We start from the raw sequence: 15,753 nt of genomic DNA on the forward strand, positions 1-15,753 counted from the left end.
CTTGCTTGCTTCAGTAATCGTTAATTTTTCAATTCTTGTCTTGAGGCATTTCGACTATTTTTTTTACGTAAAAATACACAACCAATATGAGACATGCGGTACATAACTTTTATTTACCTTTATAAACGAATTGGGAAAGCAAGGAGATGGACCTAACCGCTGGCCGGGTTTGGTTTTGTTTGGTAACTCCAACGTCTCTCTTTTCGCTCTCCTCATGCAAAATGGGTGATGAGTTGTATGGCTTTTTTTCATCGGCACTTTTCATGCCAACAATTATTCTTTGTGACCTATTACCGATGAGAGTTTTTCTTAGAGATGGTCTTTGCACGACTTGGGCCTTATCATCTTCACTTTCATAATCATGATCTCTGTTTTGATTAACGTATACTATCCCTTTACTTTTTTGATTAACATTGCGCGGAAATAGTGGTTGCCTACCGTCACTTACTCCACTAAAAGACGAAGAGTATTTAAATCTTTGCAAGACCTTTGTGCACCCCGATATGCTTCTTTGCGATGATCCTGGTAATGAGCTAGTACTGCTTGTCGGAGTCCTTTGCTCAGCGGTTTCGCTGTAATCTTCGGTAGTATCATCATCATCATCATCGTCTGTGCTATGCACTTCGTCGCCCATGGTCTCTTTGTCAAGGCATTCCTTAATTCTTCGATGTTCTTCAACGTCGCTTACGACTTCAGACACTTCTTCGCTTGGATTGTCATCAACTTCTAGATTGTTTTTGATAAAAGAGCTGGGTATTTGGGTGGATAACTGGGACTCGGAAATAGAGCCCATTGGTGGCTGTGCATTTGCTTCCTCTGTATAATTTTGTGAGATGTTTTCTTCATTAAAGTCTTCTATAATAGTCATGGACGTTCTATTGAAGAATTTGCTTCTTGTGCCCTGCAAAGTCTCTTGAACTGCATCAACATTACTTAATTTCCTACGTTTAATAGTCATTGTCAGCTTATCTTCCAATTGCCTTATTTTATGAACGTTAGTAACAACTTTAGAGGCATGATCCCCTCCTTGTACTTTATGAAAGAATGATTCTATTGGTTTATTTTTGACTCCAGTGCAGTTAATGTTACTATTCCCGAACTCCAAGTTTGATTTGGATACCAGTTGCAATTTGTGCTCTCTGTTAGCCAGCGGTTGATGAAAATCGTATGGGTTCAAATCCCCTTGAGCAATTTTGAAGTGCAAGTGGTGGTCTATATCGTTATCAAAATGGACAATTTGCCTTTTTTGGGTTTCTCTATGTATGACATGGCCAATGCATTCATAGAGCTTCTTTCTTTTACTTTCGGTATCTCTTAAATGCAGTGGAATTTCATTCAAACTCACTATCCTCTTCTGAATAGGACAAAAGACCCTTTGAAATTGAAATGCGTAGACCGCAGCTTCGTATTCATCGATGTATGCATCTGGAATTGCAAGTTTTCCCTCTCGCTGTATCCTCAGGAGTATTCTTTCCATGGTATTAAACCTTCTAACCAATTTCATGGCGGTAATTAAGCCGACTTTGGGGATTCCATTGGTGTAATCACAACCAGATAAACAAACCATTGTTCTAATTTCTTCATCCGTTAACAATCCCAACGGAAATTTCTTAGGGAGTTTATTGAAATTATCTCGACATATTTCTAAACATTCTCCATAATCGTTTAACTTGGTAATGAGACGTTGACATCCAAAGACGAGGAGATCTGAATCTTCGGAAATTATTCCTTGCACAATGTTCTTTTGTTCTAAATATACCATTTGAGAGTCTGCCTCAAATGGGGCCACAATGTAACGAATACCGTTAAGCTTACAGTAACATATGATACACTTCGCCATATCAGGAGTTATATCAACACATTTTTGGAAATAGTCCATAGCATTTTTCCTTTCTCCGCAGGCCCACAGTCTCTCAGCGATGGCTTTGTTCTCCTGTCTCTTGTCCCTTCTTTTAAATTCGGTGGATTTTTTGACAGGAATGGCATCTCCATCAAACACCAAATATGGTTCAACTTTGAAAGTTTTCAACAGACTTAATCGTTTGATGAAGAACTGTAAGTACTTATCGGTCGGCTTTCCCATTGCAAGTTCATAGGCGCATGAGCAGGCAGCTCTATGTAGCCACGCATAGCCATCAATTGCTAATACTTCTCCTTCATATCTACGTAGTGACACTGGATTTTGAATAGACTTTAATTGAGGAAGAAGACCCTGAATACCCATTCCTTTCTACACTTTTCAATCTCGTTGTGTTTCCTTTTATTTTTTTAATTCACTACAAGAAGCAACAACAACAATTGTTCTATGACAGCATATAAATATACTTGAAAAAGTAAGGACTAAATATTCCTCGACAGGATTTTTCTTACAGGAAATTATTGTACATATTTCTCGAAAGATCCTTTTGCCATCAATCACGCAAATTTTACTGTGCACAAAATGAATTATCGTACCTCCGCAAAGGGTTGGGTTAAAAGACGCGTAAGAAAAAAGTATATACAAATAAATGCCCTATGAAGAAAAAAAGTTAAATGAAACACGAAGTTAGCCTGAACGTATCGTTTCCCCATCTCGGGCGGGATATTCGTATAACTCGTAATAGTCTACTTCAACACCACCTAGCATAGCCTTTGAAGTGTCAGAAGAGTAGAAGAATCGCTGCCATAAGGGCGCCGTTACATCACTGTTTAACCAAAAATCTGTCAAGTTTGTCTTCCAGTGGTTCGTCAATAAAAAGTTTAGAAGCAACGAAGTGCGGTGTTGCGGTTGAATTTGCCCACGCAAAAGGTGGGTTATGCCGAACATTTCCTTGAGGGTGACAAGCCACTGGTTTATACCAACCATTGAAAAGCACGCGTTTAGAATTGCATGGCGTTTATCTCTTGGTTCCAAACTGTCAATAGAAATAGTGTGAGTGACAGCTGTCCCAACTGGACTTTCGGACCTTATATCGCTGTCCTTAGTATTCTGGATGGAATATATTGGGTTCTCGAATGGTATTAGATTGAAAGTCTCTGCTCTTCGTTCTTCCTTAATCAAAGTGAACAATTCAGGAGTTGTAATTCCCTTCAATATCTGGAAAAACTGAACACTCAGCATAGCTCCCAGCCACACAAAGTTTACACTGATCCAGATGAATAAAAAGAAGGTAGAGGGATCGTAATTGGAACCTTTACATAAAGTTTCATTTTTGAGGAATGTACATTTTGCATACTCATCAACTTGTTCGTAAATATGGTTGGTTTTCTTAAAATACGCTAAACTCAACCACATGAATAAAAACATGTGATATTGGACTGTCATAGCGAAAAACAAAGAAAGCTTGTGATTTTTCAAGCCAATATCGTTATAAATCCATGGACAGTAATGATCAAACCTGGCCACTAGGGCCCCACTGAAAACAGAGTATTTACTTCTTAACGATTTTCTCTCTAGAGTTTCCACGCAAAAATTTTCCTTGTCAAATTTTCCCAACTGAATCAACTTTTTTATTGTTTCTTGTATTGAAGTGGAACTATCGTCCGTCTTTAGACATCCAGGATCCGATCTTACCAATTTCAGGAATATTATGATAGTGAAAAGAGAAGTTGTTAAAAATTGCATGTTTTTCATAGTATAGTCAGAAACGCTGTATGGATACAACTTTTTTGTCCATATAAATATCAGAAAGCAGAATGTGGATAAGAAGAGGCCACTGAAAAAGGGTGTTCTTGTTAAAGAAACTTTGTAGATGTTTCTTTTTGGAAAAGAAGGTAATACAAATTTTTTCAGAGTATTCACGGTAACAACGGTTACCAGTAGAGAAAGTATGATGGCTAGCACTGGAGAAAGAATCAGCGAAATCGAGTAAGTGTAAATCATAAGTAAAAAAGGTGACAAAAATGTCGTGAACTGTGCATGCGAGATTTTTCTGAATAGTTTATCCTTTTGGTTTCCAAGTCTGTCATATCCATGATGTTGTAACGCGTGCTCGAATAGTGATTTTGTTCCCATTCCCTCAGCTAGATCAAAACAGTCTTGCTTCTGATTATTTCTTTCGTAAAAATTTGCACCGCTAAGGACTAGATCACATATGACCCTTTGGTCACCTCCTATTATGGCACAATGAAGTGCATTGAAACCTCTATTATCTACTAGCGCAACAGTGGCACCAAACTTTAGCAAAAGTTCTACAGTGAGAAAATCGCCTTGATATGCTGCCCACAATAACGGTGTCCTATTATTCTTATCCCTTGAATCGATGTCGATATTGTTATTGTTGTTTACGACGAAACAAAGGACATAAACAATAAGCAAAATATTGGAACTGTAGACGCTAAAATGCAAAATGTTAAGGCCCTGCCCGTCCACGAGCATTGAATCAGCGCCATGCTTGAGAAGCAGATCAACAATGTAGACGTGACCATATCTTGCGGCCCAGTGCAAAGCGGTAGCCCTCTCAGGGCCAGCTGTTTGATTAGGATTCGCTCCCATATGTACTAGGAATTTTGCTACGGAAAGTCTATTCCTAATACAGGCCCAATGCAGCCCCGGAAGTTCATCACAGCAGTCTTTGTTAATATCGATGGCTCCACTTTCAACCACATCTTTCACCACCTTTAAATTTCCGTCTTTGACAGCTTCGATGAAAACATCAACCACAAACTCAGCATCCGATTGGGCGCCCATGAGAGGTGTTTGGCCACCAGCCAAGGCGGTTGCAGCGTGTTGAGCCGCATCTAGTGTCTCGGTAGAACTTCCTTCCATATTCTGATCATGACTGGCTGACATGCTGGTAATATCAAACAATGAAATGTTCCTCAGATAATGATAGTATTTTATTTGACCGATGAGTTTCACGATTCCCTAGCAAAAACAACAACTAAATAGAATTTACTGCCTGCTAACGTAAAACGCAAAGTATTAGCACTTCCTAATTGCAAACGATTAGGTGAATAGTCGAGAGTCACTTAACGAAAGACAGTTTCAGATGATCAGAAATAGCAGCCATACAACTTCAGTTTAGCGAAGTCGACTAAGATTAAGCGATTCAGAGGTCAAGCTCGTTTAACAACAAACTTGGTACATCGCATACTGCACGAAGTCAACTTAAAAAAACAAAAAAGAGAAGATCATCCATCTCCTTGACTTCTATTGTTCGCTTGGCCATCGCACCAAAGCAATTTTGCAGGGAAAAAGGCGCTTTTTTCATCTGTTTTTCAGAGCGGATTCTTTCACAGAAAACTTTAATTTCTGGTACTAACCATCTTGTTGAGTAGTGTTAAGAGAAGTAAAATTAGAACAAAATATGTAAAGAGCGCTGCTGTCTGGGGATATTCCTCCGCTTATAAAAATCCTACGTAGTATTTTTTTGGGATTCATCACCAAGTTGTCATCAGAACCTTTAGAAAGAACGTTAGGCGTGGCACTTCATTTCACATTTAGACCTTATTTAATCTTGGAGAGAATAGAAGGAATCGCTGCTGAAAATTCTGGCCCCAAGTCATTTCTCTCCAAAGACATATTCAGGGCATCCTTTAGTTTCTGGTTTTCTTGCAGCAAGGGATACTTCTCGTTGGAGGTGTCATCCGGTATCATTTCGAACAGTCCGTAAAATAGCATGAGTAATCTTTGTCTTAGTTCAATATCGTCAAGTTGATCCGCAAATACCTCAACGGCATTCTCGATTAGTTCCTTCTGGGCCAGGAGTTCCTTAGCTATTAATGGGATAGTAGTGGCGATGTTAGCAAAGATAGCGGCCACAGCTCGTTGGGACTCGATGTCGGATAGTTGTAGTAGTTTTACCAAAATATTGAAGTTTCTCAAACTTTGAGGGTTTTCCAGGTTAAAAAACTTAGCAGCAATTGTTAACGGATGACTCATCATATTGCTTATAAGCTCCAATGTTGACCTTTGCAACGGGACATTTTCGTCCAACATCAGGTTCTCAATTGTGGACCAATAACCCTCTGTGGAAACGATGTGCTTGCAAACTTCTTCACCATCAGAAGTTTCTGATGAGGCCAAGTTGGTCAGAGCTAGTAACGCCTCATAATTATCTGTCAGTTTTATTTGCTCGTTGTTATGCAACGGATTGTCGTCCACGGGTGTTAACCTTGGTAACAACTCAAACAAGTAAGGAATAGCGTTTAATGCAGAGTACTTCTTAAATATTAATGCTGGATTGGTGAATATTAGCATTCTTGATAAGGCACGACATCCTAAAATCCGTATCGCCTCCCCTACGTCTTGCTTGCTGACTAGATATTCTAAAATGATAGTAGTACCGCCCTGTGCAATGCATTGAGGAATAAATTTCTTTGAGCGCGTTATATTATAGATCACCCTTACCACTTGTTGTTTGCAATTGAGGCTCAGGCTCTGTATTTTACTTTTCAAAAAGGAAATCAATTCAGTATTCAGGACGTACTTCTCGCCAAACAAAGTAATATCTTCTTTTGTTTCTTTATCTTTAGCCGCATTCTCTGCGTTCGGACCTTTCAAATCTGCATAGTTTTTCAAATCATTAACTGATTGAGAACCACCATTAGTTTCCTCTGGTAAGGTGGTTAAATTGGCAATAATAACCAAAAGACCGTATAAGAAGTGCGTCATCTTCTGGCCTTTGATCATACTTAATAGTATTCTAATAAAGCCGTCATTAGTTCTGATCATATTCTTAACTGAAGGTTTAAGACTTAAATATGCCAGCGCTTCAACCGACATTTCAACTTTGGTAATCTCCTCAGATCCAACCGTAGGTTCATTTGCGTCTTCTATTTTAGTTATTGAACATCTTGATAAAGCACTTATGAAGATTTCAGACAGTCGTGTTATGTTTACGTTTGTTAACTTTGTGAAAGACCATGTCTTAACTAGCACCAGTGCAGAGTAAATTTGTATATCTTTCAAGTTCAATGATGTTTCTAAGAGTTGAAGGTAATTTTCAGTAGTGTACACCCTCATGGTCTCGTCAATGCATGCAGCAGATAATAGTAGTAGCAGCTCTTTCGTGAACTGCAAGTCCTGTTCTTCAAACACTCTTTTTTTTAAAAGTTTACTTAGTCCATTGCTTAAAAATATCTCGGAACACAGTGCCGTTAACGAAGGATACAATTCAGAGAGAGTTTTGACTATAATGGACAATGGATCATTTCCCACACCGATTTCCGCCTCGACAATTAGACTGTTCATGAAATCGACGACAGCTTTGTCAAAGTCCTCCTGAAAATTTGACTGCAGTTCAGCAAAAATTATGAGCATCATCGATTTCACTTCATCTTCATTTATGCGTAAAATGAGTTCCTTCACTAAAAAACGGACATCTTTAAAGTCATATTTGAATTTATTCAATAGTTGAAGAACCACGCTGAGTAAATATGTGGCGTGAACATCCTCACCATAATGTATTCTCACTTGCAATTCATTTAGCAATTCAGTTGTTGCATTTTTGTCGGAAAAGCAACCAACGAGAACATGTACAGATGATCTTGATAGTGTTTCGAACAAATTGAGTGCAAAAGGGATATCTTCTTGTATATACTTTGATAAATGCGCCCGGGACTCAGAATGGTCTTGGTAAGATCTGGTCAATATTTCTTCAATTTTCTGGCTATCTTTAAAAGTTTTGCTGTCGGCTACATCAGCACGTAACTTCCCAGACTCAGAATATCCTCTTAACCGGAAAACTTCAGTTACGGCATCATTGTATTTCTGAACATCAGGGGCAGATGCCAAGGTCTCGCCAAACGCAGCGCAAAGATTATCAATGGCAGATATGTCTATTGAATTGTTCTGCCTCTCACTCAATGGCATTGCGACACTAAATCTTGGATAACCTCTTGATATGAACCCTTTAGACACAGATCTGCTCGCTACTAGCTAGAAGCATTTTATTGGCGCAACACTTCATGAATTATCACGGCTGAGAATCATCATGATTAACGATTCCCTTTTCAAATTATAGTATCGATCCCCTATATAACAAAATACGCCTGCAACAAATATCTAAGTGACTGTTCATATGGCAGAATACAAAGCGAGGTCTAGGAATCTTAGTTGATTGAGAATGTCGGAAGATGGATTTTTTGGTAATGATAATGAAACGGTCTGGGATGGCCCTAGATTCAGTGATTCGCCTGAGTTTCAAACGTTGAAAGAGGATGTTGCTGCGGAGTTATTTGAAATAAATGGTCAAATAAGCACTCTGCAGCAATTTACCACGACCTTAAAGTCGTTCATAGATAAGGGAGATGTAAGTGCGAAGGTAGTGGAGAAAATTAATAGGAGATCTGTTGCAAAGATAGAAGAAATAGGTGAACTTATCAAAAAAGTCAACACATCAGTGAAAAAGATCGACGCCATAGAGGAAGCTAGTCTAGATAGGACACAGATAATAGCTAGAGAAAAACTTGTGAGAGATGTTAGTTATTCTTTACAAGAATTTCAAGGTATTCAGCGGCAATTCACTGAAGTAATGAAACAAGTTAATGAAAAGGCGAGAGAATCCCTTGAAGCAACTGAAATGGCAAACAATGCCGCTCTTCTAGATGAAGAGCAAGGTCAGAATAGCCAAATAAGTACTCGAATACCAAGCAGCCAAATAGTCATCGAGAGAGACCCAATAAATAACGAAGAGTTTGCCTATCAACAAAATCTCATCGAGCAAAGAGACCAGGAAATCAGTAACATCGAAAGAGGTATTACGGAGTTGAATGAGATTTTCAAAGATTTGGGAAGTGTCGTTCAACAACAAGGTGTTTTAGTCGACAACATTGAAGCAAATATTTACACAACATCGGATAACACTCAAATGGCTTCAAATGAGTTAAGGAAGGCCATGCGGTATCAGAAACGGACGAGCCGGTGGAGAGTATACTTGTTGGTTGTTCTTCTCGTAATGCTTTTCTTTATTTTTCTCATCATGAAGATTTAGCTTGTTGACATATTTAAATAATCATGACACATAGTATGCGTATATAGAGCGGAATTACAATGTTTCGCGGACTTACTTGAGGTTTACTTTCGAGAATCTGTTGTTGGCATAATGATAGATGTTTTCTTTTACGTTTCAGCCAGCCGTAAACAGAAAGAACTATCCAACGCTCCAATTTCTCGCTCTTTCTTTCCTCTTTGAAAAGTCGCAGGTATATCATTCTTTAATCAAGGACTAATAACACTTCCTAATACAAATGTGAAAAATACAGCCTCTGACAACGTCAGGTGTGGTTGAAAATCATAGAAAAAGAAAACAACGAAACTGAAGAAAAGGTATGCTGTGGACAAAATATGCTTCATCGGGTCCTCGAATAGCACGGAGGCTTCACATTTCATCAAAGAAAATCAGTCATTCTAAGGTATATCTGATCACAAGCGCCGTACTTACAACTGGATTAATAGGTAGCTATTTAAGTCACGGTTACTTTGACGACAAGAAAAATAAATATGAGCTATCTCCATCTCATTTTGTCAAGTATAGAATTTCACACAAGCAAGATATTGATTCATCGCATTTTTTGCTGGAGGTGACTCCGTTGGTCAAGCAGAAGGTTAACATGTGGTCGTTGATGACCGCAGAACATATATGGTCTGTCGAAATCAAGCAACCAGAAGTCATGGTTGTTCGCAGTTATACGCCTCTACCGCTTGAATTTAACCCAACTTCAAATGAAACGGAGATTTTGAAAGATGGTGACAATGCAGACGGGAAGTTGTCCTTCTATATCAAAAAGTATGAAAATGGAGAGGTTGCAAGATGGCTGCACCGCCTTCCTAAGGACCATGTAATTGAAATAAGGGGTCCATTTGTTGATTATGAGTTTCCGCATTTGCCTGATGAATTGAAAAGATCTCGTGATTGTTTATACATGAATAATTTCAATAAAGGGATTAATATCAATAATGAAAATCCAAAATACATTTATCAGCCTTACGATGTAATTATGTTCACTGCAGGTACTGGAGTGGTGACGGCCCTGCAATTACTTTTAACGGAGTCACCATTTAGAGGTAACATGAAGATATTTCACACTAGCAAAAATATCAATCAGTTGGGACCCTTGTATTCTATACTTTCAAAACTACAAGCTTCAAACAGGGTCCAGTTGCAGATTTTTGAATCCGATAAACAAACAAGGAAAGAAATACTGAAAAATATTGAGAAAGCAGCCACTAGACCCTATCCCTACAAAGGTCTGTTGCCCTTTTCAAACGTCAGTGGTAACAAATTTGAGCCCATATTGGCATTGGTGTGTGGACCCGAAAGTTATATTAGTAGCATTTCTGGAAACAAGGATGGCCTTAATCAGGGGCAAGTACAAGGCTTGCTCGATGCTAAAGGCTGGGATTCCCAGAATGTGTATAAACTTTCATAGTACAGGGTAAAAGATCTCTTCTGCCCTGTTTCTGAGTAGAAATCCAGAGAACTCTCACGAAACAATTAATATGGTAATTACAATAATAATATTACATACTAGATATAGTGAAAAATAAAAGTCTCATCCATAAGTTCTTAAGTGCCAACTCAAGATATTATATTCATTTCCCTGGCATAACGTGTAGTAACTCTTTGAACCTGTCTGATATCACCGCACGCAATTAATATTTTCTTCAAAAGATTCCTCCTGAAATCTTTTTCGACAAATTTTGGGTCGACACTACTGACGGAGACATCATTATATAACCATTGGAAAACATCATCTAGACGATCTATATACCCCAATTCACTCAGACGGATGCAGTAAACCATCATTAATTTGGAAAATTCTTCAAATTCTTCCAATCTGATGCTTGCTAGTATTTTGTTTTCCAAATGAGATAAAGTAACAATCTCTTCCATATTCTCAAACCCTTCCTTCATTAGAATTGTTCTAGCAAACCTTTGTAAATTCTTAATCCTACCCTTCCTATTAAGTTCATCATTCGTCTTGCGTTCCAAAAAATTAATGATGCTTTGATTATCATTTTTAATGTCGCTAACCATTTCGTTTATGTTGGCTTCATTACTATTAAAAGCATCTGCACTCGCTTTACTGGATGACAGACCCGTAGTATTAGTCGTATCCCAGTATTGAGAACCATAGGCCCACCATCCATCGCTTACCAAAAGCCATGTTTCCATGTCCTTATCGAACAAATAACCGTCGCCATTACTCAGTGTAACCAATGGCACACCCTTTTTGGTAATCGAACACAGCGTTATATTTTCAGCTCTAGTCAATATATCATCAGAGTAACGCAATGTCGGGTTTAACAGCGGGTAAATAGTATTGATGGGGAATGCTAATCTCTTCCGTTCTATGTCCCAACAATACAGCTCCCCTATGCTCGTTAGACAGAGTAAATACGTTCCGCATGCTTCAAGAAAACTAATACCAACGCCTAATATTAGAGGTGCCATTAATTTTCTACCCGAATCAGAGTATATGTAAATACATCCATCTTCACTACAGAAGGACCAAAAAGTGTCACCTGCGGTACAGATTGTTATCAACCTCGGAATAAAATCTTGAAACAGAACTTGGTCTTGATCGAGTACCTTTGAGGTAAGTTTCACAATCGTTGGCCTTTGCTCATTGCCAGAGCCATTTTTGACCTCGAGAATTAAGTTTGGGCTATTAGTCGGAGAGTACTTAAATGTAGATCTGATTTTAGGTGTTGCAAGCCTCACTCTCGAAAAAGAAGTATTAGGAAGAAGAAGACCGGTATCTAAAAAGTCAATTGGTTGTAATTCTTTCTTTTGTTTCTTGCTGCTGGGGACGTTGTTTGAAGTGTTATTCGGAGTTACCTCTTTCGGTTTCCTTTTCAAGTCCCTAGGAACAGTATATGATGGAGTGTTGAATTCCATTGTTGTGCTTTGGATGGATTTAATGCCATTACTCTGATTCTTAGGTGTTTTCTTTTTTAACAGTTTCTTCCCTAATAATGGCTTACTAGGATCGCTTGGAATAGAAGCTGTGCTCGAAGATTCTTCAATTTTGATATTTTCTGAAAAATCCTTGGGTACCTGTTCTAGTACTGGTTCTTCAAGCTTTGGATGCTTTTTGTTTAATTCTTGCAATAGTTTTATTTCCTCTTGAGGTAGCGCCACACCTAAATCCTTCTCTTGAAATGCGAACGTATACAATGTTGTATCGTTTGAAATAGCAAATAAAGTAAACCCATCTTGCGACCAAGACATATCATTTATTGCTGTAGATGAAACTTGCAATGCATTAAACAGAGGTTTCATTCTTTTCGTGTTCCATACTGAAACGGTACCGTCTGTAGATCCTGAAGTGGCTATTAAGTCATAACGTGTGTTTGTACCTTTTTTTTTATTAGGCTTTTCATAGTATGCTGGTGAATAGACAAGGACTTTGCAACCATTTGAAGAGGGTGTTACTAAAGTTTTTGTAACCTTGTAGTTGTTATTCCTATCAAGTAAGGTAGTACAACTGGTGGCATTATTTGGTACACCTTTCACCGAATTTATTACTGGTAAAATATCAGCCTGAGGTGACATTGAAATTTTATAATGTAACGGGTACATTTGTACATGTTGTGTCAGTTTATTTATGAGTTTGTGTGTACCAGTCCGGTTGACTTGATAGACTAAAATTGACCTATCGGCAGTCATTATGGTAAATGTTTGGCCAGCAGGATCTGTTATGCCCGTAACAGGTTTGCTCGCCTTCATGGGTATTTCCGATAGCTTATTGAAGCTTTTATGGTGAAACAAGAGTACCTTGTTTCCATTACTTAGAAGAACAAATATAATACCTAAATTTATGTCGTATTTCACGTCTGTTATGGTGCTTGGAGATGTACACTTGAATATGAGCTTACACTCCATTTTTTCGACAGGATTTATGCTATTGGTGTCTTTACAAAGCCAACCGGAATAACCCCACAAACGATGTTCAGACCCAATATATAACGTTTCGAGATCCCCTGCCAAAAAGAATATATCACCGGCAGAATCCCGGTCCACTTGAAAAGAAATTTCAGGCTTTAAATCCCTAATCATAACTTTATCAAAGGCAGTATCGACTAATTGCTGTTGTTTCCACGCCATCACGTGACCATCACTGCCTGCCAAAATAATATAGGGACCAAGGGCAGCCAAGGCATTTACTTTTTCTTCTTGGATATCTAAAGGATACTTCAGTAGTCTCATCGTTTCTTGTCTGTGTAGGCCCTCCTTACTTACCTAGCGAATTGAATATGGATCTTAGATTAGCTAGTTCGCATATCGCTTTGTAGAGACTTTCTAATGTTGGCCGAATTAACCAATATTTTTTTTTCGCGCTTTTTTTTGTCGACATCTTATGAAGAGAAAATGTGCAAATGGATAAATGAAAGTATTGATTTAACTTCTCTATCAAATGGGGAGGAATGGCAAACAAAACAGATAGATTGCTCTCTTAATAAGTTGATTTACTCAGGTACGTGGAATTTCTCTCTACTGTATTTTATCATCAATTTTTGGCTTAAGAAACAGTAGCTTTTTTTCAATTTTTCAAGATTAAGGGACTCAGAGAACTTATAGAAAAGCAGATCATGGGTAGTAGATCGGAGGATGTAGGAACAGCCGATAGAGGAAGCTCCAGAGTTGAGCAAGATGATGTACTCATGGATGATGACTCTGATTCATCAGAATATGTAGATATGTGGATTGATTTGTTCCTTGGGAGAAAAGGACATGAATATTTCTGTGATGTTGATCCTGAATACATTACAGATCGTTTTAATTTGATGAATTTGCAAAAGACGGTATCTAAATTTTCTTATGTGGTTCAATATATTGTGGATGATTTGGATGATAGTATCCTAGAGAACATGACTCATGCCCGTTTAGAACAGCTAGAATCAGATTCTCGCAAATTGTATGGCCTCATCCATGCCCGTTATATCATAACTATTAAAGGTTTGCAGAAAATGTATGCTAAGTATAAAGAGGCTGATTTTGGAAGGTGCCCTCGTGTATACTGTAACCTACAACCGTTGCTACCTGTTGGTTTGCATGACGTTCCAGGTATTGATTGTGTTAAATTATATTGTCCATCTTGTGAAGACCTTTATATACCAAAATCCTCGAGACATAGTTCCATTGATGGTGCATACTTCGGAACAAGTTTCCCAGGTATGTTTCTGCAAGCATTCCCAGACATGGTGCCCAAACATCCAACTAAAAGATACGTTCCAAAGATTTTCGGATTTGAACTACATAAACAGGCTCAACTGACGAGGTGGCAGGAACTACAGCGACTCAAGTTAGTCAAAAAGCTTGAATCCAAAGAGGTGGATTTGACAAAGAGTGGTGGCTTCAAAACCTAAGTATGATTATCAAAAAAAGAAAAGAATGAAAGATTGAAATGAAATTATAAACGAAAATAAAGATGAGAATGAAATTAAGAAGGAGTCTTATCCTAACGTTATAGCAATCGGGTCATTATGTTTTTTATCGGCATTTTCACTTTGTAGTATATCGCTATTTCTCACCTCCATATTTTACTTTTTTCTATTTAATATCAGAATTTATATAATATACTGTTGCCCTTTTTGGCGGTAATATAAACAGATATAAGAACGTACCTCTACGTTAGCATTTTAGGTATCCAACAATTCGCAAGGGGAAAAGCTTGAAAGTGTTGAAATCATTGTAGTCTGTAAATAAAGCCAATGAAGGTAGTATATATGTTTTACTTAATCGAGAAAATAGAGAAGTGGCGGCATCGCGGCGAGATGACTTATGTGTTAAGAAGCGAGCTTTATTTTAGAAATACACAGACATCCCAACGTTGACCAGAAAAGAATGGTAGGAAGGAAAGCTTGCTTATAACCTGTAGTATAGCCTTTATTTTCATCCGCATGAAGTTTTTACTACAACAAATAAGGAAGATGCACGTTAAGCCTATTAAAATGAGATGGCTGACGGGCGGTGTTAACTACAGCTATCTATTAAGTGCTGAGAACAGAAAAAACGCGTGGCTGATTGATCCCGCAGAACCTCTTGAAGTTTCATCGGATTTAAGTGTCGAGGAGAAAAGGAGCATTGATGCTATTGTCAATACGCATCATCACTACGATCATTCAGCGGGAAACTTAGCTCTTCATAGCCTCCTGTGCCAAGGAAATACCCATCGTGAGGTTAAGATAATTGGCGGATCCAAGGCTTCTCCTGGCGTCACTGAAATACCTGAGCATTTGCAGCAATACCTCTTGGGCAACTTGAAAATAACATGTATCAGGACGCCGTGCCATACAAAGGATTCTATATGTTATCACGTCAGAGATTTGGAGACGTTTGAGCAATGCATCTTTACAGGTGACACTCTTTTCAATGCAGGTTGTGGTAGATTCTTCGAGGGCACTGGGGAAGATATGGACATTGCTTTGAATAGGACAATCTTAAGGATCGTCGGCGAACCAAACTGGCGTGAAGTAAAAGTATACCCAGGTCACGAGTACACCAAGGGTAATGCTAAATTCATCAGAGCCAAGATATATCATGCCCGGGGAGAAAATAAGCAGTTTGATGTCTTGGAACAGTATTGCCAGAGTAATGAGTGCACCTCTGGTCACTTTACTTTAGGTGATGAACTGGAATACAATCCATTCATGAGATTGGATGATCCTGCCGTTAGAGCGGCGGTTGGCGATACTGCTAGGGTATATCCCAGAGCCAAAGTGGTGCAAGAGCTAAGAAAGTTGAAAAACGCTATGTAACTAGTCACTAGTAGAAAAGAATACTGAAATGCAGCTTGAGTGATTGCAAAAATGTCTGAAGGACT

The 15,753-nt window shown here is 38.4% G+C and overlaps 8 protein-coding genes across 8 annotated transcripts; 4 read left to right on the forward strand and 4 right to left on the reverse strand.

The window, feature by feature from the left end:
• Positions 1–109: 109 nt before the first annotated feature.
• On the reverse strand, positions 110–2,224 carry EXO1 (Rad2 family nuclease EXO1; the record flags this gene model as incomplete). Its single annotated transcript, XM_056231213.1, has 1 exon — positions 110–2,224. One exon carries the CDS (start codon positions 2,222–2,224, stop codon positions 110–112), a length of 2,115 nt encoding a protein of 704 aa, XP_056085055.1.
• Positions 2,225–2,545: 321 nt separating this feature from the next.
• AKR2 (putative palmitoyltransferase AKR2) lies at positions 2,546–4,771 on the reverse strand (the record flags this gene model as incomplete). Its single annotated transcript, XM_056231215.1, has 1 exon — positions 2,546–4,771. One exon carries the CDS (start codon positions 4,769–4,771, stop codon positions 2,546–2,548), a length of 2,226 nt encoding a protein of 741 aa, XP_056085056.1.
• A 657-nt stretch (positions 4,772–5,428) lies between these two features.
• SHE4 (She4p) lies at positions 5,429–7,795 on the reverse strand (the record flags this gene model as incomplete). Its single annotated transcript, XM_056231216.1, has 1 exon — positions 5,429–7,795. One exon carries the CDS (start codon positions 7,793–7,795, stop codon positions 5,429–5,431), a length of 2,367 nt encoding a protein of 788 aa, XP_056085057.1.
• A 253-nt stretch (positions 7,796–8,048) lies between these two features.
• On the forward strand, positions 8,049–8,915 carry PEP12 (SNAP receptor PEP12; the record flags this gene model as incomplete). The annotated part of the gene is made up of 1 exon (XM_056231217.1): positions 8,049–8,915. The coding sequence occupies one exon, from the start codon at positions 8,049–8,051 to the stop codon at positions 8,913–8,915; it is 867 nt and encodes a 288-aa protein (XP_056085058.1).
• Positions 8,916–9,252: 337 nt separating this feature from the next.
• Positions 9,253–10,353, forward strand: CYC2 (oxidoreductase; the record flags this gene model as incomplete). The annotated part of the gene is made up of 1 exon (XM_056231218.1): positions 9,253–10,353. One exon carries the CDS (start codon positions 9,253–9,255, stop codon positions 10,351–10,353), a length of 1,101 nt encoding a protein of 366 aa, XP_056085059.1.
• A 149-nt stretch (positions 10,354–10,502) lies between these two features.
• Positions 10,503–13,136, reverse strand: HIR2 (Hir2p; the record flags this gene model as incomplete). Its single annotated transcript, XM_056231219.1, has 1 exon — positions 10,503–13,136. The coding sequence occupies one exon, from the start codon at positions 13,134–13,136 to the stop codon at positions 10,503–10,505; it is 2,634 nt and encodes an 877-aa protein (XP_056085060.1).
• Positions 13,137–13,519: 383 nt separating this feature from the next.
• CKB2 (casein kinase 2 regulatory subunit CKB2) lies at positions 13,520–14,296 on the forward strand (the record flags this gene model as incomplete). Its single annotated transcript, XM_056231220.1, has 1 exon — positions 13,520–14,296. One exon carries the CDS (start codon positions 13,520–13,522, stop codon positions 14,294–14,296), a length of 777 nt encoding a protein of 258 aa, XP_056085061.1.
• A 534-nt stretch (positions 14,297–14,830) lies between these two features.
• GLO4 (hydroxyacylglutathione hydrolase GLO4) lies at positions 14,831–15,688 on the forward strand (the record flags this gene model as incomplete). The annotated part of the gene is made up of 1 exon (XM_056231221.1): positions 14,831–15,688. The coding sequence occupies one exon, from the start codon at positions 14,831–14,833 to the stop codon at positions 15,686–15,688; it is 858 nt and encodes a 285-aa protein (XP_056085062.1).
• Between the last annotated feature and the right edge of the window lie 65 nt (positions 15,689–15,753).

Source organism: Saccharomyces kudriavzevii (assembly GCF_947243775.1).
Source record: "Saccharomyces kudriavzevii IFO 1802 strain IFO1802 genome assembly, chromosome: 15".
Lineage (NCBI taxonomy): Eukaryota > Fungi > Ascomycota > Saccharomycetes > Saccharomycetales > Saccharomycetaceae > Saccharomyces > Saccharomyces kudriavzevii.